Genomic DNA, 24389 nt, shown 5'->3' with positions numbered 1-24389 from the left:
ATAGATAAGTCATGTCCAGAATTTGTGAGACAGACAGAAATCAAAGTTAAAATGGCTCAGAGCTGCATGTCTTATGCCGAAGCCAGTAAATATTTTTCTTCTATTAAGCCTTCATACGCAGATGCATTAAGTTCAACAATTCCGGAAGTACCAAAACCCGTATATTCTTCCGCAGCGAAGTCTGTATCTCGTAATAATTCTACTAATGCCTCAAATAAAAAAACAATATTCTTAAAACCTCGCTCTCCTCGTAAACCACAACATGGTTATGATCGTGTTGCTCATTATAATGTTTTAAAAGATTTCCAAGTTCCAGAGCCTAAAAATGGCAGTGCTCTGGTTGGACACAAAAATAAAGAAGAAGAAAAATCTGATGTATTAGAAATGATACTAGCATTATTAACTAGTTTAATAAACTCAAACTTATTGAAACCGTCCCACGTTGCCTCTATTAATGAAAAAATTAAATCAGTTAATGTTATTAAAAATAATGGATTCCAAGATAATTCAATGGAATTGCAGGAGTGTTGTTCCAAAGAAACATGATTTGATATATTTGATAAATAAACATTCTCCCGTTGTTGTCGCGTTATCTGAAACGTGGTTGAAGCCAGGGTACCTATTAAGGATCCCAGGATATACCTGCTTGCGTGATGATAGATTTGATGGCCATGGCCCATGGTGGCGTAGCGTTACTTGTCAGGAACTCAATTAATTTTTCTGAAATAGCGTTTTCTTCATTAATCTCTAATGATGCCATTAATATTGTCGGCATAAAAATTGATAATATTTCTATAGTTTCCATTTACCTAGCTCGTTCCTCTTTTGTTATTCTCAATAGCGTTAATAATTTACTTTCTTCACTTAGTCGTCCATTCCTTCTATTGGGTGACTTTAACTCTCATCACCAAATGTTTGGTTGTGGCACTACTGACTCCAATGGTGTACGTTTAGTTGAAATATTAGATTTACATAATTTGTGTTTACTTAATACTGGCTCACCAACCAGACGTACAAAGCCTAATGAAAAGCTTAGCGCGGTTGACTTATCAATTTGTACTCCAGATCTTGCTTCTTCTCGTTCTTGGTACACTTCATCATCTACTTTTGGCAGTGATCATTTCCCGATTATCATATCCTCACCTATTAGACGCTCTCCTTATCAAAAACGACAACCTCGTGTGAAATATAAATTAAATAATGCTGATTGGCTTGCATTTAAAATCCTTGTCGAATCTAAAATAAATGATTTGCCTGAATTAGTTAGCGGTGGTGAGACCAATTCCTCTAAAGCTTTGGCTACATGTTTAATAGAATCTGCCGATCAGATTTTTTCTGTCAAACGAAATCCGTCAAATAAGATTCCTTTTCCTCCATGGTGGGATAGAGAATGTATGGTTGCTGTAAGCAGAAGAAAGGAAGCTGAGAGAGTCTATGCTGAGGACATGTCCAATGAAAATTTAGATATTCTCAATGAAGTTATTAGTACCACACGTAAATTCCTCAGAGATAAAAAGCAGGCAGGCTGGAAAAATTTTTGTACTTCTTTATCTCCTTCTACGTGCCCTTCAGAAGTTTGGACAAGTATTAAACGTTTTCGATCTGCTTTCAAAGAATCTTTATCATCGTCTTCACTTCCCCCTTTTTTAACAAATGCCTTTTTAGACAGATTAGCTCCTCCATCAGCTGCTGAATCGATCTACTTTCCTTTGGAATCGTCTTTGATAGATGACACTTCCTCTTTAAACTCTCCCTTTTCATTACATGAATTGAAAGGTGTGCTTTCACATGTTAAAGATTCATCTCCTGGTCAGGATGGTATTATGTACTCATTTTTATCTCATCTTGGTGATACTGCCTTAATGTATTTTTTAAATTTAATAAACTCCGTCATGGTCACAGGTAATATTCCTGAAACATGGAAGTCTCAAGAAGTTATAGCGATTAAAAAACCTAACAAACCTACCAATGACGTTGCCTCATATAGGCCTATTGCGTTGTCCTCCGTTTTAACTAAAATTGCTGAACATCTTGTGAAGAATCGTTTGGAATGGTTTATAGAAAACAATAATTTAATAGCCAATAGTCAATACGGTTTTCGGAAGTCAAAATCTACAATAGACAATTTAGCTATATTGACCACAGATATTCGCATAGCTTTTTCGCGTGATGAAGATATTGTTGCTGCCTTTTTGGACATCTCTGCCGCCTATGATAATGTGAACATTTCTATTCTACAACGCAAATTATTAGAGCTACAGGTTCCTACGTTATTAATACGTTTTATCATCAATTTACTATCATGCAGATACATATCATTAATCGTTCAGAAAGATGGTAATATTACCGAGTTAAAGCGTACAGTTTTTAAAGGCCTTCCCCAAGGTTCGGTACTAAGCCCACTTTTATATAATATTTACACGTATGATTTAGAACTATCTATAAATTCCCATATAAATGTGCTACAATATGCAGATGATCTTCTTTTTTATTCCGTTGATAAATCTGTGGTTAAGGCTTGCAATTCCATGTCTAGTTCACTTAATTGTCTTAATATCTGGTTAGTTAAAAATGACCTAGATCTATCAGTTTCCAAAAGTTCTATAGTCGTATTTTCCAAAAAACGCACAACTCCTATAATAAATGTGACCTTCAATGGTCAATCTTTGCCACTCCAAACAAAAATTAAATTTTTAGGAGTTATATTGGATTCAAAATTGTCTGGACTTGCCCATTATGAACATGTTGTTATGAAATGTGCACAGCTGCTTAACATCATGAAATGCCTTTCAGGTGTATGGTGGGGTGCTCATCCGTTTTCTATGAAACTTGTGTATAACGCTCTTATAAGATCTGTTTTAGATTATGGCACATTTCTCTTAGATGGAGGAAGTGTCTTGGGAAGTCAAAAACTTGATGTCATTCAGTCAAAAGCTTTGAGAATTGTGACAGGAGTAATGAAATCAAGCCCATCCAATGCTTTACAAGTAGAATGCTGCGATCCTCCTTTAAAATTAAGAAGGCAATTTTTAAGTGATCGATTCTTGTTCAAATCTATGCAGTTTTCTAACCACCCTCTACATGGAAGGCTGCATGAATTGAACAATATTATTTATACATCCCGTTACTGGCGTCACAAATCATTACCATGTCTAATAATAAGCTTTCGTAAATTTTTAACATTACACAGCCGCATTCATCGATCTCCATCATTACCCATATTTATGACACAATTCAATTCTTTAATTCTTGATCCGGATATAAGATATAATATAGGCGTCCGTAAGCAAGATATTCTGGAAACAAATATTCGTTTCATGAGTAGCGTTGAGGAACAAAATTGGGAAGGTTGGGATTATATTTTTACAGATGCCTCTAAAATCTCTGTTGATGATTGTGTTGGAGTTGGTCTAATTCATTGGCAACATAAAATAATTCAAAAGATTAAACTTCCTCCTGAATCCTCGGTTTTTACTGGAGAGTGTTTTGCTCTTTTAAAAGCTTTAGAACTAGTTATTTTATTAAAATCTAAAAGTACAATCATATTTTCAGACTCAAAAAGTGCACTACAATCTCTTGAAAAATTTCCTTTCCAAATGAAACTTTGTTATCCTATTATTTGCGAAATACGTGATAAGCTTTTAATATGTTCTCAAAGAAATTACACCGTTATCTTTGCATGGATTCCAAGTCACAGTGGAATTAAAGGAAACGAGAAAGCCGATGAGCTTGCTAAAGAAGCTATAAAGGATGGAGACATAGTCCCATACATTAATTATTGTCATGATTTAGCTGCTCTTCCGAAAACCCATCTTTGGGAGTCATGGAATGATGTTTGGTTGAGAAGCAGCAAGTTCAAAGGCAAACATTATGCTGAAATTCAACCCAGGATCCCCAGTAGACCATGGTTCTTTGAGGTTAAAAGTTCTAAAACTGTCACTTCTATCATTTCCAGAATGCGTTTAGGACATGTTTGTACACCTCATCATTTAGCAAGGCTTCGTATTATTGATAGTAATATTTGTGAGTGTGGAGAAGATATTGGTGACCTTGACCATATTTTCTTTTCTTGTTCCCAATATGACCGTACCTCCTTTCTGAATTCTTTACAATCACTTCATGTTCCGTTTCCGACTAAAATCTCCTGCCTTTTGCTTTATCCTTTATTGTATTATAATGTATTATCTTCTTTCATAATCTATAATAATATTAAGATGTAATATGTTTATGTACATATTTTATTTTTAACCAGCTTATCCCTTTATTACCTTTTGATGTCTTTGTTTATTTTTTTTCGCGTGTAGTTTCCCAACCTTTTACTTGAAACTGGCATAAAGTTGAAACTGTTGCCATAATATTAAAAAAAAAAAAAAAAAAAAAATACTCGTATTGATTTTTTGGTTAAAATTTATTTTTTTATACTGACAAATATCCCTTATTATTGTAATTTATGATATTTATAAAAGGTTAGGGTTGTTAGTAATCTTGGCATGCTTTAAGAGAATCAGATTATCCCGTTTCCCATACAATGCCAACTAAGAATACATACATCAGTAACCTAAGTTATTATTTTGGCGTATATTCTATTCATACATCGGGCAAACGAAGTAGGTCGCTGGTAGACCATAAAGTGAATAAAATATTGTTTAGACAAAGGGTTTTTAATTGAAGTTCCTAGACCGCTATAAGCGAATATCCGCCTGTCGTGGGCGTCTCGTTTTGATTGTTTGACCTGTGAGTATGACCTGGATAACCAACCCAGGGCTATCACTGACTCAAATTAGATTTATTTTTATTTTGCATGTGTGTTTCACATATTAGTTAACTCCCATTAAAGCACACATGTGGTCTTGTACCGCTAATAAACAAAAGCAAAGTCCTCGATTACGCAGTGACAACATAAGACGTGGTAAGAATGTATAACGTCAGACCAAAAAATGGCGCGATTTGCATGACTGTCATTTGTTAAAAGCATTTCTAGTCTGACCAGAGACAAGTGACACCAACCGCCTTTCTGCTTGACCATTGATAATGAAACGAACCATCATTCTGTCTATTGATAGATAAACTGTCAATTTCGAATAAACGCAACGCACTTGCGAGCCATAGAGAAATGCAGATAAGAATGTATAAGTAGGAGTAAATATTATGGTTATAAAAATAAATTTTCATCCTGTTAATGTTTCTTTACTAAATAATATTAGCAACTTGCAGCAATGTGTAGAAGATTAAAATTGAAAGTTAAAAATTCCAGTTCGTGCCAAATCGGTGAAGTCGTTTGGGGATATGACTTTTTAATTGATAGCATAAACTGAAATTACTAGAAATTTCTAACAAGCTGTTAGATGTTTTTTGATTTGGGAAAAATGAATTGGATTAACAAAACTGTTACAATGTATAAGGCATAAGTGCGTTACGCACAGTGAAAATAGGCCGAAGGATGAGTGTTTTTTGTGAAATTATAGCAGGGATATATTATAATAGAAACCGAGAAGGAAGACTGCAATTTATTCCTAACATTTATTTTAAACGACTTAAAATATTGTCACGGGTAGGGAGAGTTACTTTTTTTCTTACAATGTTTTTTTTTATTTTGTTATTGTTTTCTTATTTTTGCATGAATCGCAATATAATGGATTAGCTCATAAATATATATGTGTTTTCGTCATTGTTGTATTCGCCACAATTGTAAAACATTCTGGCTCTATTATTACTAGATTCTCACTGATAATGATATTACTTGAGCGTTTTGTGAACAGATCATATTTACCTCCCAGAATTCTAGTCTATGGACAAATTAACGTCTACGAAAAAGACTACGCCGTTTTCGGTGAGACTCGTTTTAACCAACGTCATTTAATGTTTTAAAATATTAATAATTGTCTTTCGTTTAAAGGAAAAAAATAGTGGCGGAGAGTTTATAGCAAGTTCTTCTCTTCCGTTCTACGCCCTTGATTTGAGAACTGGCTTTAAATGTAAAATTAGAAGCATTTAATATGTATTTCCTCTTCTTGACGTTCATAAGTGTACCTATATGAGTAAATGATTTTGATTTGATTTGGAATTAAGAGCCATAATCAACAAAATTATTTACTAATAAACAATATTATATTTGATTAGATTTGAGCGGACAAATCAATTTGTGTTGCAAACGGGACGCAATGCAGTTACATCTCCCCTCATAGGTCTCATTATTGCCATCTGATTGGGTATTATTGTAATCAAATGATAGGGAGGTTAAGTACCAATAATGGACTACTGGTGACAATTACTTGGGTTAGTTATAAGGCAATATTTACTGGAGAAACAGAGTGGACTGTTCAACTCACCTATTAGACAAACAACTAAAAGAAAAAATTATTACGAATGGAGCGCGACTGGTTTCCTTTTTTAATTATTTGATTTTATTAGTTGAATTTATAAAGGTATTTTTAGCTGTAACTCCATTATGAACTTGATAGACCACATCGATTGCCATATAAATAGCAGGGTTTTATTAAAACAAAAGAGCGTTTCATTTGAAAAATATTCATTTTTAACTGTATTCGCTTTTACAACTTCACAATGGCTTATTCAGCAAAAGTAAAAGAATGCTAGCAGGAAAATTAGCCTCTTTGAAAATGATTTCAGGTTTATCACGTGGGCATATCATTGTTGCGTTACAATTGGTACTTTTAACGGAATGTATTAAGTGCAAAAAGAAACTTTTCTTTAGCACTTGGAAACCAGCGTATTTATAGATTAGCATTAGGTGTTAAAACTTAGTAGCCGAACTAATAATATATTTGAGAAATAAAATATAAAGGCCAGACTGGCGGAATTTTTTATGTATTCATTAGTTTACATGCCAAACAATCTTAATATATATAAATTACGCGTCACGCTACGGACTCCAAAACTACTTAACCGATTTCAATCAAATTTGCACACCGTGTGCAGTTTGATCTAACTTAAAAGATAGGATACACATATATATAATTTTACTGACGTGTGTATGTCACTGACCCCTCTTGAACGGCTGGACCGATTTGAATGATTTTTTTGTATGCGTTTTGGTGGCGCCTTGCATGGTTTAGATTCACAAATTAACCCGGCAGATGACGCTGCAGTCGGTATTTTTATACTTTGTTTAATATCCTAATCACTCGAAATATCGTGCAGGACAACGTCTGTGGGGTCTGCTAGTAATTATAATTTTCAATAATTTTATGACAATTAAAAGCTACGTTGAATCCTTTTCAATGTATGGTATAACAAACAATTATTAACCGTATTTCACAATTATTAAAACTTTAATCTAGATCTGATATCTATATTGTCGGTTTTATATATTTATTTATAATAGTACATCAGAATAGCGGTTACCAGAAGGTTCTATTTAGTAATGGTAAAATTTATTATATTGTTTTAGTTTTATTTAATACTTTCATAATAGGTCCGTTATTTTGTACGGATGTGAAGCTTGAAAAATAAAGATGTTGTGTTATCGTCGCATGCTTCGTATTGGCTGGATTGAAAAAAACTTGAACATTCGCCATGACAGCTACTACCTCCTTCAATTAATTATAATGGTGAAAACCCAGGGTAAATGGCGTGATGGTAGAAGGAATAAATCATGGCTCCTTAATGTTCGGGAGTGGATGGGTATTGCGACTACGGAAGAGTAGCTGCATCTGGCACACGCTTTACGAGACTGACGGCCTATTTCCAGTAATGGAGAGGGACACCATAAGTAGAAGAATAGTTTCTTTCTTCTTTTTATATAAAATAATACATTTTTATCAAATGGAGTAATTCATAAAATCCACTATTAAGTGAATACAAAGTAGTGTAGTGTGTTTAGTTTCCATACTTAGACACCCATTTGGTCCGTTGTGCGTTAAGTCCTAGCTAATTAAGCCAGCCTAGCTCCTTCCAGAAGTTTAGAAGTTTATTGGGCACTTCGCAGAAGACAAAGTTTAATTGAAACGACTGCATTAGAGAGAGATTAGAACAAAACCATGATTTTATCATAAGGAATAAATGACAACCCTATTTTCATATTGTATAAATATCGCCGAATTCAATCGCTCTTTACCGTATTGAAATTTGAAATACATTTCTGAATTTCAATTCTAACTCAGAGCTTAATTCATATGAGATAAACACATGTGTAAGCATTTAAATGCATTTGTTATATCAATAAACCTAATGAAACGAAATAAATAATTGTTCTTTAAAGCAATTAGGGAGGCCAAATCTTTATTACAACTGAATAATTATGTAAGAAGTATGTACATATATATATAACACTAATAACCCGATGCCACGGCTGTCTGACACAACTAGAGGAATAAGGCTATATGGGTAAGGAAGGGCATCTAAGGCAAGGAAGTCCAAAACCAACTTAGCTACCGCTGAGAAAATTTTCTTAGTAAAATTTTATTGACGTGATAATTTCTATAAAGAAGGAGCCTAGTCTTTTCAGCGTTTGACCAACCCTGTGATTGTAGGAACCCCGGCTGTCCACCAATAGACTTTCTGTCTATGCGCAATTAAATACTCACTCGTACGGTGAAGAAGGACATCGTAAGGAAAGCAATAACATGTCTCAAATAAAAAAAAACTATATGTATACCACAAAAGGCTATTAACCTACTTATCTATAAAATAAAAAGGATCGAGAAATAAATTAATTTTATTTTATTATTATTAATTTCTTTAATAAAATCTTTAATCTAAATTCAGACATGCTAGGTAATCACTGTAATAATTACAAACGATTATTTACATAACACCTTTATCTTAATTTACTTTTTGAGTAATGTTTTATTTGACAGTCATTAAAATGGTTTTTCACTTGCTTTTCTCTCTTAGTCCTCGTTGTTTATATTTAAAAGTTTTTAGAAATGTTTTGTTCCTCAGATTTCTATATGTATATTATTTAGTCAGATATAGACATTTCATAGAAAGGAATGTTGAATTACCACTTGTAATTTCCATCCTCGGGCTAGGATATACTGTTATGTCTATTTTTTTAGCAAACTCGGTTTAAGCATTCACCCGGTACCGCACAGCCCTCCCAAAGGCAGAGCACAAATTTAAATTTATAGAAATAAACTCGCGCTCCGACCGGGAATCGTACCCGATACTCTCACCTAGTGGACACTTAATATGACCGCTAGGCCTTAGATATATTAGAAAACGGTAGTTAACCGTAACCACTATTAAGGTAGTTCTGAATGAGCGCACCACGAACTATGATTTTATGATTAAATATACTATGGCCACTATTGAAAATTGTTAAAGTAAACATGATAATAATTCTATATTTTATTAAAAAATAGCATTAATACTATAAAAAAACATCAAAGCTTTTTGTAATGGAATAATGAAATAAAATATCTAGCGATAATTCGATGTCGTTCTCTTAATATCCGTAGCGTTGATGGCGCAATTTAATTTGAATTATTGAGATTGGGATGGCTGACAGTATCGCTATTAGAAGTTCCTTTATCACAGGAGAAGGTAGGACGAGAAACAGTCAAGATACCATTTTTAGTCACCAAACATTTTGTTTTACAAGATGCCTTGCTTCACAACACACAACGTTCGAGGCTATTTTAAAATTTAACCTTTGCCGAAAATGTAAGCTAAATTCGCTTCAATCGCTTGATTGGCAGCCGCTAATGACATTGCAGCTGAAATTGTAACGAACCTCCGAAATGTTTCAGATAACTCTGTGTATACGAGTTTCATCAGATGGCTATTTAGGGTATTTACTATTTAATCATCATGATTGTTTAATATAGACACATTAAGCGATGAAGATTTTTTTATTGTAATTAAATCTTATTTTATTTATCTTAATTTATTGAAAAATAAACGTATAGTTTATTTTTTTTAACAAAATTGTATAAGTTTATAAAATAATACCGGTCCGCTGGCTTGGAAAGGCGGGATTGTTATTTCTTAAAATAATATGTAAAAAATTGTGTTGGCCTAGTGGCTTCAGCGTGCGACTCTCATACCTGAGGTCGATCGATCCCTGGCTGTGCAATAATGGACTTTCTTTCTAAGTGCGCATTTAACATTTGCTCGAACGGTGAAGGAAAACATCGTGAGGAAACTGACCCAAAAAGTCGACGGCGTGTCAGTAGAGACTGATCACCTATTGGATTTTAAAAAATGATCATGAAATCAGAGGCCAAGACCTAAACAGGTTGTAGCGCCACTGATTTATTTTTATTTTATTTAATTAAAATAATAAATTAAATTACAGACTAAACACAAAATACTAAGACCAATTAAGAATGTTAAATTAATCAAAGTGAATTATTTGCTCAACGACTGTTGACTCTGAACATTCTTCTCTCAGTACCGCCGACAAATTAAAAACTATGGTAATTATTTATAATGTAGAATTAAGAACATTGTATAAGACGAAATATGAAATTCTTCAAGAAAATATAAGCAACTTCAAAAATCTGTAAAAAGTTTTAAGTAGAGTCTGTTAATCAGCGAAGCTAAGCTGAATAATTTGTAATCATAAGTCCACAAATAAACATACACGTCAATAAAACAAACGTCTTTTTTTAAAGTCAGTTTAAATGGCAACAATCGACCACAAACATAACTTGAAAGCATTCTTATAACCAATTTATTTCTTGCGAAGTGCACTTCAAACTTTAAGCCAATTTTGCAAGAAACATCGTTCGAAGTACATACTAAAGTAAACGTATGTAGAAATGTAGGTTTCAGTAAATTTGTACTACCGCATTGAACTAAAGAATACTTGATGAGAACCAGAGCAAAGGCTCACAATCGTAAAGTGCTAGTGCCAGAATTTGTAAGTGAAAATAGGCTAGATATATATGAATTACTAATAACGTTCTTGTGATTTTATACTTCCGTAAACTTGTATAGTATAACTAAAGTAAAATAGACAGACTTATAAGTATAAACGTATCATTTATACTTAGTATTGGCCTATTGGTTTTAACGTGGGACTCATCCCTAGGTTCGTAGGTACGATGCCGGCTGTGCACCCATGGACATTTTGTCTTTGTCTTTTTAACAAAAAGTTGACGACGTGTGTCCGGCACAGAAGGTTGAACCGATACAGAAATCTGAGGACCAGACCTAAAAAGTTATAGCGCCATTGTTCTGAATCATTTATGTGATATTGTATATTTTTTATGTAGTTAATTTTGTGTCAGAAATTGATGATTATTATTTTAGAAATATCAGGCTAAAATCTAGTTCAAATATTTTTATATTTATTTATATTACTTAGCTTATATAACTAGCTGACCCGGCAAACGTCGTTTTGCCATGTATATCATTTATAAAAAAAATTGGGGTTGATCGTAGAGGGGTGAAAATTAGGGGTTGTATGTATTTTTAAAGGTGTATCATAAAAAAATTAAAGATTACAAATTTATCTAAAATTAAAAAAAAAACAAAATTAGGGGTGGACTACCCTTAACAATTAGGGGGATGAAAAATAGATGTTGTCCGATTCTCAGACATACCCAATATGCACACAAAATTTCATGAGAATCGGTTAAGCCGTTTCGGAGAAGTTTAACCACAAACACCGCGACACGAGAATTTTATATATTAGATTAGTATTAGCGGAAGAAGACACAGAGGCTAAGACAAATTTTGGGCCACAGCCAGTGTGTGAGTGAGTGAATATTATTACAATTGAGTATATGACTCACCGTCAACAAAAGACCACAATACTATTGTAACAGTTAAACACATTTATTTACACATTTAAAAAACATATTTCTATATTAACGTCATTTATGTTTTGGATTACTGAATACAAGCCATTTACATAATAATATATGTGTATCATAATGTTTTCGTATTAACGGTACAATTATCTTGCAAAATACATGCAATTATATTAATTATGCCGTGTCAACATACATAACGATATTTACTTCATTATGTGTATATGCAAGACAAACATAGTAATTGCTAATATAATCAGTGATTTAAGCAGTAATGCTCGAAACTGGGCCGCTACAGATTTAATCCACTCCCCAAACAGGCCTAACATAGTACAGTAAATACTACGATTTGATGGAATTACGTACATTGATACTATTGGTGTTCTATTACTCATTAAATTTTAATTGGATTTATATTATAATCACTATATCTCCACTATGCAGTATGTAATTAGAAAACTTTTATCATAACTTTATACAGTTAAAAGATGTATATTTGCTTTAGAAATAACAGTTATATGGAAACCTGAAGGCAAGGCAGTGCATCCGCCAAGACGACAAAAATTCAACACGTACTATCCTTTACTCGAAGCAGTTCAGGCCATTTTAGCCCCCAATAACTTCGGTGTGGATATAGTTAGAACCCTGATTTGTTTAATTTCAGTTACCAAGCAGGCATTTATACATAAACTCGGTATATTTCAATTTTTATTCAATTCTAGCCAGTACTTTAGGAATTATAACTATAGTGGTATATCTTTGTCACTCATTGACAGAGCGATCATCAAAACGCACTTAACAATCTCATTAATATAACATGTATTATTTGTGAGATAAATTGTGTTTCTATGCGATGGCCAATTCAATATATTTATTAAAACATAAAAGATTTGTACTATTGATATGGTCAGTATAAGATGTTGTTAGGTTAGTTAATTAAGTAATTACTTAAGACAGAAGGTCCCTAAAGATTGAATAAGTTAACCTCCTTGGTATTACATGGATCTCACAACTTTGTACTTTTAAAAGTTATCTTTTTCATGACATTTCATTTATATCAAACTAGCTGGCCTGGCGAACATCGTACCGCCTAACTTTATTTTTTTTAAATACTTATTCTGCTATTCGGGACACCGGTCTAGCTAGTAAGATAAAAAAAAGAAAGTTGATAATACAACAAATACATTATGTCAAAAATTAAAAATTTACCTTCCCGGAACCCCTCCACTAACACTTGAACTTTATGATATGGTATTAAAGTTCAAATTGACTTTAAAGTATTATTACGAATATTTTGTATGGGAATATAGAAAAGTGTTGTTTTTAGACTGTTTCACTCAATTTTTTTAATTTTTCTCTCCACCATCATCCGTACCATCCATCCTCGTACTTCAAGGAATATTATAAAAAAAGAATCAGACAAATCGGTCAAGCCGTTTTAATGTTATGTCGTGACAACGGAAAGCGGCTTTCATTTTTATATATATAGATGTAAAAGCAGTGTGATCTGTGGCTAGGTACTATCAACCGTTCCACTAGTGTGTTTCTAAATCTTTCGATGTGTCTGTACAAAACCCTTACGAATTTTGTTCGAATGCCTCTTTATTGAGAAATAAATATAGCGTCGCATGGTCGCATGTTATAACTTAAGTAAAATTTATTATTTACCCATATCCAATACGAAATCAAACCGTTGGGGAGAGGGTTAATATCGAGCAAGGTCATATAATATTTGCAGTTGCCAATACATCTGAAGGCTTGATATGGGTGGGTAAACAAACGCACATGAAACGAACTAATTATAGAAGTTGTGTTATACTGAACGGATTTTATTCGAATGCCATTTCGGCATTATGGTATGAGGGAGAGAGTGATATATATAATTGTTCATTTTGAATTCTGTGCTATTGAGACACTTGGGTTATACAAAGTCACAAGGTAAACACTTCTATCATATAACTAAAACTATATTGTGGAAATATAGTACTTGTGCTACGTCGTTAGATAAGGATGTTGGATTTAAAATCTAGAAGAGTGTCTGTTCGAAATACATAATTTTAAGGGTGATCCTAAATCTTTTTACTCGGCCGATCCTCACATTTTTTTGATTAGTCATTGTTGAGATTTAGTCGGGTAACATTAGACGCATTTTTATTTTGATATATACTTTTATATTTGATAATAGTTACGTCCACTATTTATAATTTTATAGTGAGTGTTTAGTGCGTTTTTGAGAACTATTGTGAGGCAAGGTATCAATCAGCATCAGTCTAACCTCTCTTTGTTCCCAAACTAGTAGAATTTCCCCGAATCTTTACGGCTGACAATATAGTGAGGCTTTCTTCCTGGTAAGGAGACATTATAACGAGGTATGTACTCAGGACTTATTATTCTAGTATAAGATTGTGTATCGACGGCCACCGAACCGTTGTTTGTGGTGTAGTGCGAATTATAGCGGAATTTTAGGGCAATCATTGAAAATCGGTATTGAACGGAATTACCCTGCTGGTAGTAGAACTGATGAATCCTGGCGATTTCCTTACATAGTGATACCATTTTATACATACTACATATAATAAGTGTGATATCCAATTTATAAAAATAACGAGGCATAACATTTAGATAACTGCTTTAGCAATTTTGAAAATGTTTGTAGCCATATCGCAATTTACTAGGAGGTAAAATTTTCGGACTCTCATGTTTAATGATTGACCGTAGTGATATTGCTTTTACTTGTAACATAGCAACGGTCGATATACGTGAGTTTTCGCTCGCAGATGTGTTGTTTAATTTTAAAATTCGAATTCTAATTCTAGTGAGTCGACTAAAACGTCACCATAGTCTAGAGCTAGAAGACCGGCAGTACCTCTAGATAGAAGATGAGTAGATGCTTCCAATGGGAAGTCACTTCATATGACAGCACCACAGAACAAATTCGCTCATAGCCTTAAGCTGAATTTAGTCTCACGCCGACCGCACGGGCACCGTCGGCTCTGATTGTCGAGATATATGAACTTCTAGGAAGCGTTTTTGAATGACGCGTAGCTGTCAGCGCGCACGGTGGCCGTACGCGTCGCGCGTCGGCGCCGCGTAGCTGTCAGCGCTGACGATCGCTAGAGCGCCTCTGCTTTCAGTGAGCGTTGTAGTGTCGAACGGAGCGGACGTCGTCAGCGTGTACAGTCATGGCAAATCGGGAAGTTTATCGTGTATCTTTGCCAGTAATTCGTCAAAAGTTCTTGTTGACATTCGAAAGTTATTAAAGAATTTACTTTCGTCAGCCCTCAAAGTGCCATATAACAAGACAAAGTCTCCTGCAACGGCTCTCTGCTCAATCAATGGATAAACATGGAGTCCTCGTCGTCGCCGGATTTTATTTTTTTGAGATAGGTAGTATAAAGCAGCAATAACTAATACACTTCGCATTTTGGTCATCATCTGTACAGTAAGGCGGTCAGTACGATACTGAAACGAGCCACGCTGAGCCTCAGCGCTGATAAACTACGCGCTGATCTATCAGCGCTGACGGTGAGCGTGAGACTAAATTCAGCCTTAGGGCTGATTGCAAATACCCGCAGAAAAAAAAAATCTAGTAAAGTCGTGGACAGGAAAATTATATAAACGCATGATATCTGAAATACAAGAGGGTTTGCTAATTAAATTACGAGATGGCTCGACGAATTCAGCGTCTTAACTTTTCAACGAATGCTAATAAACTTGTTTTAATTCTCAGTCTCGCATTCAAACACACTTTTCTTGTATATATTAAGTCAGATTTAAGCATCTAATAAACCCTAGCACACACAAAAAACTTGCCTCCTCTTAACAGGCTGTATCAATTTCGCTGTTCTATTGCCAGGCGTTAATAATGTGAGCAGTGTTGGCCTAGTGGCTTCAGCGTCCGAGTCTCATCCCTGAGGTCGTAGATTCGATCCCCGGCTGTGCACCAATGGAATTTCTGTCTTTGTGCGCATTTAAAATTCGCTCGAACGGTAAAGGAAAACATCGTATTTTTTTTTAAATAAAGTTAAAAGGAATAAAATGTACACACCCATTAGTTAATTAACTTAAGTATGATTAAATTATTCCGCTTTAAAAGAGATAGCTCAGTACATAAGTTGTAATGAATAGAATCGGGCGCAAGGACAAGTGCTAAGCTACGAAGCTCTCAAAGCCTACTTTCTACTGTAGAGGCTTGAGGTATAATTATCTTAAAAATTAAATCATTACATATTCCCGACAGAGGTTTAAGATAGGTTTTTTTTACTTGTGGATTGTAGAAATAAAACATCAAAGTACATTAAAATAAATACACACAAAAGAGTTGCGTTTGGTTTAAATACGTTAATATTGAGACAATTCTGAATATTATATTAGAATGTTTTTCATTTTCAAAGCGGCATTTTTAAAAAAGCCTACATACAACTGAATTTAAAATAAATTTGTAAAACACGAAGGTGATATTTACAACTAAGTGGTATTTTATTAATTAATTTTTTTTTATATCAATTAAATTATTTTTACTTTTACGAAACATTCCTTATACAATAAGATACCCTATTTCGATTGATTTGATTGAAAAATCAATATCAATATCGTCTGCGCAAATTTCAATAGTGATAAGATTTTGTAGTTAAATAGATCTGGTGAAGGTTATAGTTAAACCTTTGACATTTAATACGACTCCTAGACATAAACCAGCTTACCTTTGAAGCGTTCAAGCTAACACAAGTACTTACAATGTTGTCATAAGATTTGTAAATATGCTTCAGTGACTTTCCTGGAATTGCAGGATCGGAGCTTAAATACCGGTGAGCTATTAACTTGTCGACGTCATCAAACCCGAGTGAAGATGTTAGCACAATTATGTAGTATTTATAGTTGCGTTTGCCGCGTTATCAAGTAGACAATGGCACAAATTGTTTTGGTTAATGCATTCTATTGTACATTTACAATCTTTTTTATGAATATTTTTTAACTAGAGTCTGGCTAATGAAAGAAGATAATTGAATTATTTGAAAACTTTCGGATGGCAACACAGAATGTTATTGAATTTCTTAGGTTAGTATGATTTATTGTCTTGATACTTCATGCAATTACTCAGTTTTATTTCTACTATATATTTTTTCCGAATAGTTAACAGGTATAATAGCCTAAACTTTGTTTTATTTGATAGAATATTTCGTTTCTTTCGCAGGATTTTATTATTCCGAATAAAGTTGTGTTTTATAATAAACATAGTTTTGGTTTTTCATGCAATGCTAGTAACTTTAAGTATCAATAGTAAAATACTTAATACGTATAGTATTTAATTTCACAGAAATACAGTTACTATCAATGTAAAAAATAATAAAATAAAATCAAGTATCAAGTTAGTTTGATCCACAAAATATTTCAAACTTTTAGGGATACCATACTAGATTTGTTTGAATTTGCCGCGCTTTTTCGTTATCTTCAGTAGCCAGACCTTAACAACTGATCACCTTAACCGTATGCGTTACACAAATCATCTCGCCAGAAATTGAGCCCTGGACCTCTCAGGATACTCTACTACTAGCTACCAACTAAACAAAGACGCAAGTCTTGGGTTCGATTCCGCGCTAAACAATAACTGGGTAAGCAGGTACAGATGGTTGATTATTGCAGGAATATATTGCCCTATAAAAAAATCTTTATTTGTAGCATAAGACATGGTCATCAAAATATTATTCCTTGTTTCCGTCTAGTCATTTAATTTTGAGACTTTATTTGGACCGGAGTACGCATTTTCCGATTTCACTTAGTACTCTTATCTATGTTTATGGAAACATTAGGACAGAGGACATCATTATTATCTCTCTAACGGTGGCCACAATCTAACTTTGACATAAAAGGCTTTCATATTTGCAACCTCCTAATTTTCATGTACTTCGGAGCATGAAAGTTAGTGTTACAGTATTGTGTCGATGATTCCTAAACAAATATATTAACACGAATTACGTTGAGCATGAAATAAATAAAGACCGCGGATGGATGAGCTGATCTTTAACTATCTTTGACATGTATTGCGACACAAATTTTTGTAATTTATTATCAGAAAAGTTAATATGAAGGTTTCTTACTCTATTTTATTGTTATCATGAAAGGAAAAATCTTAATTAGGACGGTTGAAAGTACAGCATACCACAAATACATGTTATCGAGCGATTAGACAATATTTTAAAGAAATATTAATATAATTATATGAGATAATATTATATAATTTTATTTCAGGGATGGTGGAGTACAATAAATAGTACGGGACTTACTTAGTCTTGCATTGTGGTAAGCTACTCAAGTGTTCTTCAAGAACTCAGTTTCTTTGTACCTAGAGAATATTGGCGACGGCGAAAGCCAAGGTTTGCGAAACCAAGGGCTAGAACACAACTGTTGCACAGATCCTCGTCAGCAAAATTGTTGCGCCCATTGATTGATTGCTGTCACTATCGACGTCTGTATATGTTCGCTGAGTGACTTAATAGTAGCGATATTACCCACTCACTGTGTATGCTTGGAAACGAAATGCATTTTCGAATATTCCTACAAAAAATTAATACGTTTATGTACTATTATTTTCGAGAGCTTTACTTACTTTTGCTGACAAGAGGAGGGTGGGGGGATAAGTTTCAGTAAATGTGGTTACGTAATACTTGAACGCCCCTTTAGACTCTTCCTAGGTCCGTTGTGCGTAGTATATCTTACGTATTTATTATAATTTTTTTTCGAAATTAATAAAATTCGATTCTTATCTATTCTGTAAGGATGTGTATGTATTTTTGTGAATAAATAAAATTCGATTCTTATCTATTCTGTCGTATACTTTTTTATTTTTGAAAAATTTAATGATTGAAAATTTACGAAAACACATTGCCCTATTTAGCATGTAAGACTTACTAAGCCCGCATTCACTGGTCATGTAATTCGTTGAGTCGACTTCAAATTCACTGGGTTAGTATGGTGAGGGGAGTTGAAAGGGTTTTGCGCTGACGTGTCCAACGACTCGGAAACGTTCGCCTCTAAGTGAATCGGTCATGTTAGGAATGTCACTATATGTAGACTAGACTGTACTAGGTACTCTACGAGGTGTACCAAACCATACATTCACTGTTCCATGTTTCTTGGATATTAAATTGATCGCAAAAAATTATTTGGGTGCGTTTAATAACAAACACTCTTATATTAACTTTGATTATTTCCCTCCTTCAGAAAACTGCGAATACAATCTATGTATTTATTTAAAAAATAAACATAACATACACATCACAAATATAGGGGTACATGATTAGAACAGTCTCAGTGTAGCGTAAAAAAAATAGTTTAGTATTTTTAGGGCAGGAGACTCACCGGATGTTAAGTGATACCGCCCTTGGACACTTTCAATGCCAGAGGGCTCGCATAGCGTTGAAAGCCTTTTAAGAACTGGTATGCTTTTTTCTTGAAGGAGCCAAAGACGAATTGGTTCGGAAATATTTCAGCGTGTAGCTGGTTCTATAGTGGTGGAGCGCGGCACAAACTGCCTGAAATAACGGCGAGTTGTATAAGGTATCTCCTGTTTCTAAAATGCATAATAATCTAATCTAATCTATCTAATCAGTTAGCTTTTCTCCTTCGTTACAAAATTTACTATTTCTTCTTTTAAAAATGAATAAATCTAAAGCTGGAAACCTCAACTTAATTGCATTATTGTTGCAAGCTCACCTTAGTGAGGTTTTGTAATAGGCCACTTTTAAATTCAATCTTGTTGTGCATATCAAGAGGCAACTAAGAATATATTACGTACGGTCCTAAATTGGTTCAACAACAGAAATGTTTAATTTGAAAAAGCGGGTTGTTATACAATTTAGATGAAAACTGGCTATTGTCCGGTATGTATAGTTACTTTGGGCAGCTGTTTTTAGTATAATTGTCATGGCGATGATATGAAAACTTTCATCTCATATTTCGATCGCTTTTAAGTTATCCTATAAACTTTCCCAAAGTTGACCTATTCCAAATTTTATTAAAATTAGTTCAGAGGTATTCGAAAGTAACTAGTTTGTTTGCTACAAACATCAATTATAATGTTAAATATTGTCTGTCAATTAAAACGAACAAAAACATTTACAAAAGAATGTTGAACATTACAACCCGTAAAATATTGTAAAAACCCCATGTGCGGCGCAGAAAGTGAGTTCTGAGTTAACGCACAAATTTACCAAACCGTATAAATAGTAAACTTGCCGTATTCAATTTACTTCTACTCAAATAAACAATAGACTATCGAGCCATACAATTAAATGAACCGGCGTGGATACATTTATTAGAGCAAATGTTTACATAATACAAACATTTGCATATCCAGAACAAATATTTACCTAATCGAGAACCTATTTGACAATATCCAATTTTCACGTTTTGTTTTTTCGAGTCAAATTGATTGAATCGATAATTTTAATTATTATTTGATGTATTAGGAACATAATATAAAACGTAGTACTAGCTTTTAATACATAATAAGGAAAGATAGCTCTGTATATTAAAAATATTTTACTACACTAGAAGTTTATTATGCTACAACTCCGTCCAAATTTACCTTTTTGCTTCGCTTGCATTTATACTGAACTTCGAATCTTGACTATTAATTAAAAACAACTTTTAGAGAGGCGTTTAATGGTTTGAAAGAACTACAAAAACAGATTCGCAGTAAAATGGCGCTATCAATAACTAAGTGCTCTCAAGCCTATGTAGCGAAAATTGGACAGTTAAATAAAGTTTTCTGATGAAATCGCCTTTCGGCAAAAACACATGACACCATTTCATTTGTAAGGTAAACGCTATCGGCAATTCAAGCTCGTTTGGGTGTGCTTAATTGAAGCTGCTCTTGTGTTGATATTGGAATCGACGGAATCAATGGGCTATTTGAGAAACTTTTATAATTAACCGGCCCGACGTTCGCGGATAGTATTATAATAGGTAGAACTAACTTTCCAAAGAGCATCTAAGAGCTTGATGAGTAAAATTCTTTGGTTTACGTGATTATCATTCTAAATGTTCCATCACTTGATTACTGAAAAAAACTCGAAGCGTCAAGTTAGAAGAAAGCAATGTAATGTCTCGCTTATACCCGTTAAAGAAGAATTCAAACTTTAGTAAAAAGAGCTTTTAAGTTTTTTATCATAACTTAGTTTTTTTTATATAAATTGTTTTTGCACAAAGATATCATTTAACATTATTATTATAAGTGACCACAATATTTATCTTTTTATAATATGCTTATACAACATGTCTCTGAAGTGCCGTAGTGGTCGGGGAAATTAAAAATACTGCAAAGTTTTGCAGTGAAAAGATGTACTAGTATCATTTTAAAATTAAAAATAGTAACAGTAACTAACAAAGGTAAAATTACAGTAGTATATAGTATCAAAAGAAGCGGTATTTGCTGCATTTTATAGTAAATCTCGTATTATTTGAAACTTTTGCGTAACTTCGTTCGAGTAAAAATATGTTTTAAAATGTATTTTTGCATTTTGGGTAGGAAATTCACGAGGAAATTCACAGGCGTAACAATTTATAAATCAGTTTAGTAGTTTTTGGAATACATTACAAACATATTTAAAACACACTTATAGTCTATATAATATTGATGTAGATATAAATGATAACTTATTTATATTATATAGCGTACTTGGGCTTATCTTCGCCTAAGCGTCTTATGTCTAAAAATTCCAGAAGAATTTTGCTTAGCAGAGACTCGCTGAAGTGGAAATTAATTTTAAACTTACGGAGTAAGGTTTTTAGGGTTTTTTATCTTGTTGATATAGTAAATTTACTTTAACATTACTGTATAATTTTCGTATTGCGTACGTAAACAATGAACGTATAATTTCTCTAAACTTTGACACTGTGATAACATACCTCGTCTGCGCCTACGCTCAAATTAAAGAAAAAAGATATCTTAATAGACCAGTGCAGATAGCCTTTAAAATAAATGAAAAGTGAAAAAAATAATAGTAGGATGAAACCTATTGGAAAGGGAGGATAATATTATAAAAATTAAAGGAAAAATAATTTACGGGCGATCTGAGGTCGGGAAGGGCAGGGGGGGGGGGGAGTTTTAAGGGTAAAAAACGGTTTATCTCGATTTCCGGCAAAACTAAAAGTCCTATCGAAGAAAGTTAAATGGCAAAGTTGTAGGTAATAAAAAGATCTAAAACTTTTGTATTCACACATTTTTCACATAATCTCAAAATTTATGTGAAAAATTCAAAAAACCAAGTTTTTGGTTTTTAATTTTTATCTTTTACAAATTTCTTTTTTTTTAACGAAATTTGGTGAAAACTTACCTTTCTATGTTTCAAATACGTTGTAATTTATTTGATTAAAAATATTTATTTTTTCACCTTATTTTGAATTAATATCGAAAAAACACCCTAATTTTCAATCGAAAATTCACCCGTCAAAATATCAGCTTTTTACAAAAAGTTGGTGTGCTTTCAGTTCGTTGAAATCTCTTCTTTCCTATGGTAAAAAAAATATATATATTTCCATAGTAAATCTTCTCAGAAAATGCAACACATCGTATGCAGTAACGCCCAGACCCGTCATCCCCTTCCCTACGAATCTTCTTTAAATTATAATTAGATGCCTATTTATTACTATTTTAAGATAACTTATATATACCTGAGTGACCTAAAAAAAATTTTTGCCTTTAGATGGGCTAAAATTTTCGTATTTCATAGAGAAGTAGGTAAATTATTTTTCCTTTAATTTTTATAATATTCTCCTCCTTTTCCAATAGGTTTCATCCTACTATTATTTTTTTAGGTTTCAAAAATTATCGGCACTGGTCTATAAATCAAAAAACTCAAGACGTATGAGACACAGAACGTTTGCTTGCCTTTACAGAAAGATCCTTAAAACAAATGCAGAAATCGCATTTTAATTATGATCTTATCGTGTATGAACCTTGTTAATTTTTTATTTCAAATGTACCTATGTACTAGCAAATATACCTATGAGTCTACAATGATTGGATAGATGCGATTTGGTCGTTTGAGCACCAAATACGTGCCAAGGACAGTCCGAAACTAGATGTGTAGCTATTTTTCTTTAAATCTCCGCTTTTAATTAAATCTCGGCGACTGCAGTTAGAATTGTTTCCGAGCTATATATTGTGCAATCGTGGCATCCGGCATTTGGATTATACGTGAGAATTGTCTTTTTTGTAAATCAAAATGCTGCGTCCGTTGCAATAGTGTCTTATGTCTTCATAGGCGTGTAGTCGATATACTTATTATTGGAAAGATTCTTACATGGCCAAAATATAAAACTCAAATACAGTAAATATGCATGTTTGAGAAAAGATTGTAAATAATTATATTCAATTTCAAAACTTGAAAGATCGAAACTACAACCTCTAGGGATAAGAGTCGAACAACGAAGTCACTGTTGGTTTAATGGTTTAATGTTGTTGTTGTAATTTGTTTTTACTAATAAGTTTTAGTTTACCGATTTTTTAAAACGTTTGTTACATATCCATTGCACTCCCTTTGCCCCGCATAACCAATACCTGTACCCCTCTTACTCAACACCGTTTTAAAAGGAAATGGACAACAGAGATCAGAAGCTTTTGATCGGATACCTCATATCGTACCGGTCAATTCTCAACTAATTAAGTTTATAATATAGATTATTTGTCGTGCACCTAATGTCGGGCCGATTAAATAGTTATATTTAGTTAGGTCTTAATTATTGTAAGTGATTAATTAAAGTAATTTCAACACATTTTGTTTTTTTTTGGGATTCACCGCTGGCCCACACTTAATTCGTTACACAATTTCAAGGTTTATTTTAGTATTAGTTTATTGCGCTCAAGGGCACTCACTATATCAAAGATAAAAGCGAAGGTATTTCATAATTTCCATAGGTTCTCTGGTTCAAAGTAAATCTCGGTAAAGGAATATTGAGTTATGCGGGCGATATCTCAACATACGACCTCTACAAAAACAAATCTTTTGTTATTATACCTTGCTACTCAAAAGCTCTCCCTTTGAGATTATCTTTGACTTTTTAATTCTTTTACACAATCATTCTATTGAAAATATTGACTATATAATATTTTATTAAATACAAAGCCTTTTGTAACTTAATCTAGTGTTTTGTGTAAGTGAAAAGTAAGTAATCAGAATACAAATATAATTTATATACGTAAGCGTTCTACATAAATGAGTAATATTTTTTATCTTAGTATTAGATCCTTACATATGAAATTGGCGTTTATATGGGAGGAACCAAAAGTAGATGTTTTTAAATAGACTATATTTAATTAATCAAAGTATGTACCACTGCTATCTATGCACTTTTACAATCTTATAGGTAGGTTGATCGCTTTACTAAAAAAGCATTCGAACGGGAATCAATAAAATCTTTGAAGGTGGTTTCGACTGCCCCATCAGAATTGAATTTTTTACCTTGCATTTTTTTTTTTTTTAAATATCGAGAATATATCTGTTGGAGCAAAATCCGGGGACTGCGGTAGATGTCTTAGATAATTCAATCAATCCTCTATTTTGGTAGCAGTCTGTTCTGCAGTGTGTGGCCTAGCGTTGTCGTGAAGCAGCAGTGGCCTAGAGCGATTGACCAGCCTTGGTTGTTTGGCAGCTAGCTTTACCA

General features: G+C 33.3%; 2 protein-coding genes across 2 annotated transcripts in view; one reads left to right on the top strand and one right to left on the bottom strand.

The window, feature by feature from the left end:
• The window catches only part of LOC125060179 (suppressor of lurcher protein 1), a 267859-nt gene that overhangs the window by 34891 nt on the left and 208579 nt on the right, over positions 1-24389 (bottom strand). The gene's annotated exons all lie outside the window — the stretch shown is intronic.
• On the top strand, positions 1980-4228 carry LOC125060181. Its single transcript, XM_047664947.1, has one exon. It carries the CDS (start codon positions 2529-2531, stop codon positions 4218-4220), a length of 1692 nt encoding a protein of 563 aa, XP_047520903.1. The 5' UTR covers positions 1980-2528; the 3' UTR covers positions 4221-4228.

This window comes from Pieris napi, chromosome 21, assembly GCF_905475465.1.
Source record: "Pieris napi chromosome 21, ilPieNapi1.2, whole genome shotgun sequence".
NCBI lineage: Eukaryota > Metazoa > Arthropoda > Insecta > Lepidoptera > Pieridae > Pieris > Pieris napi.
Note: the sequence above shows the minus strand (reverse complement) of the source record. Positions and strands in the feature narration are given on the sequence as shown.

What these genes read in the sequence shown, in the direction of transcription:
- LOC125060181 (XM_047664947.1), top strand. Translation starts at nt 2,529, where the DNA reads ATGTCTAGTTCACTTAATTGTCTTAATATCTGGTTAGTTAAAAATGAC.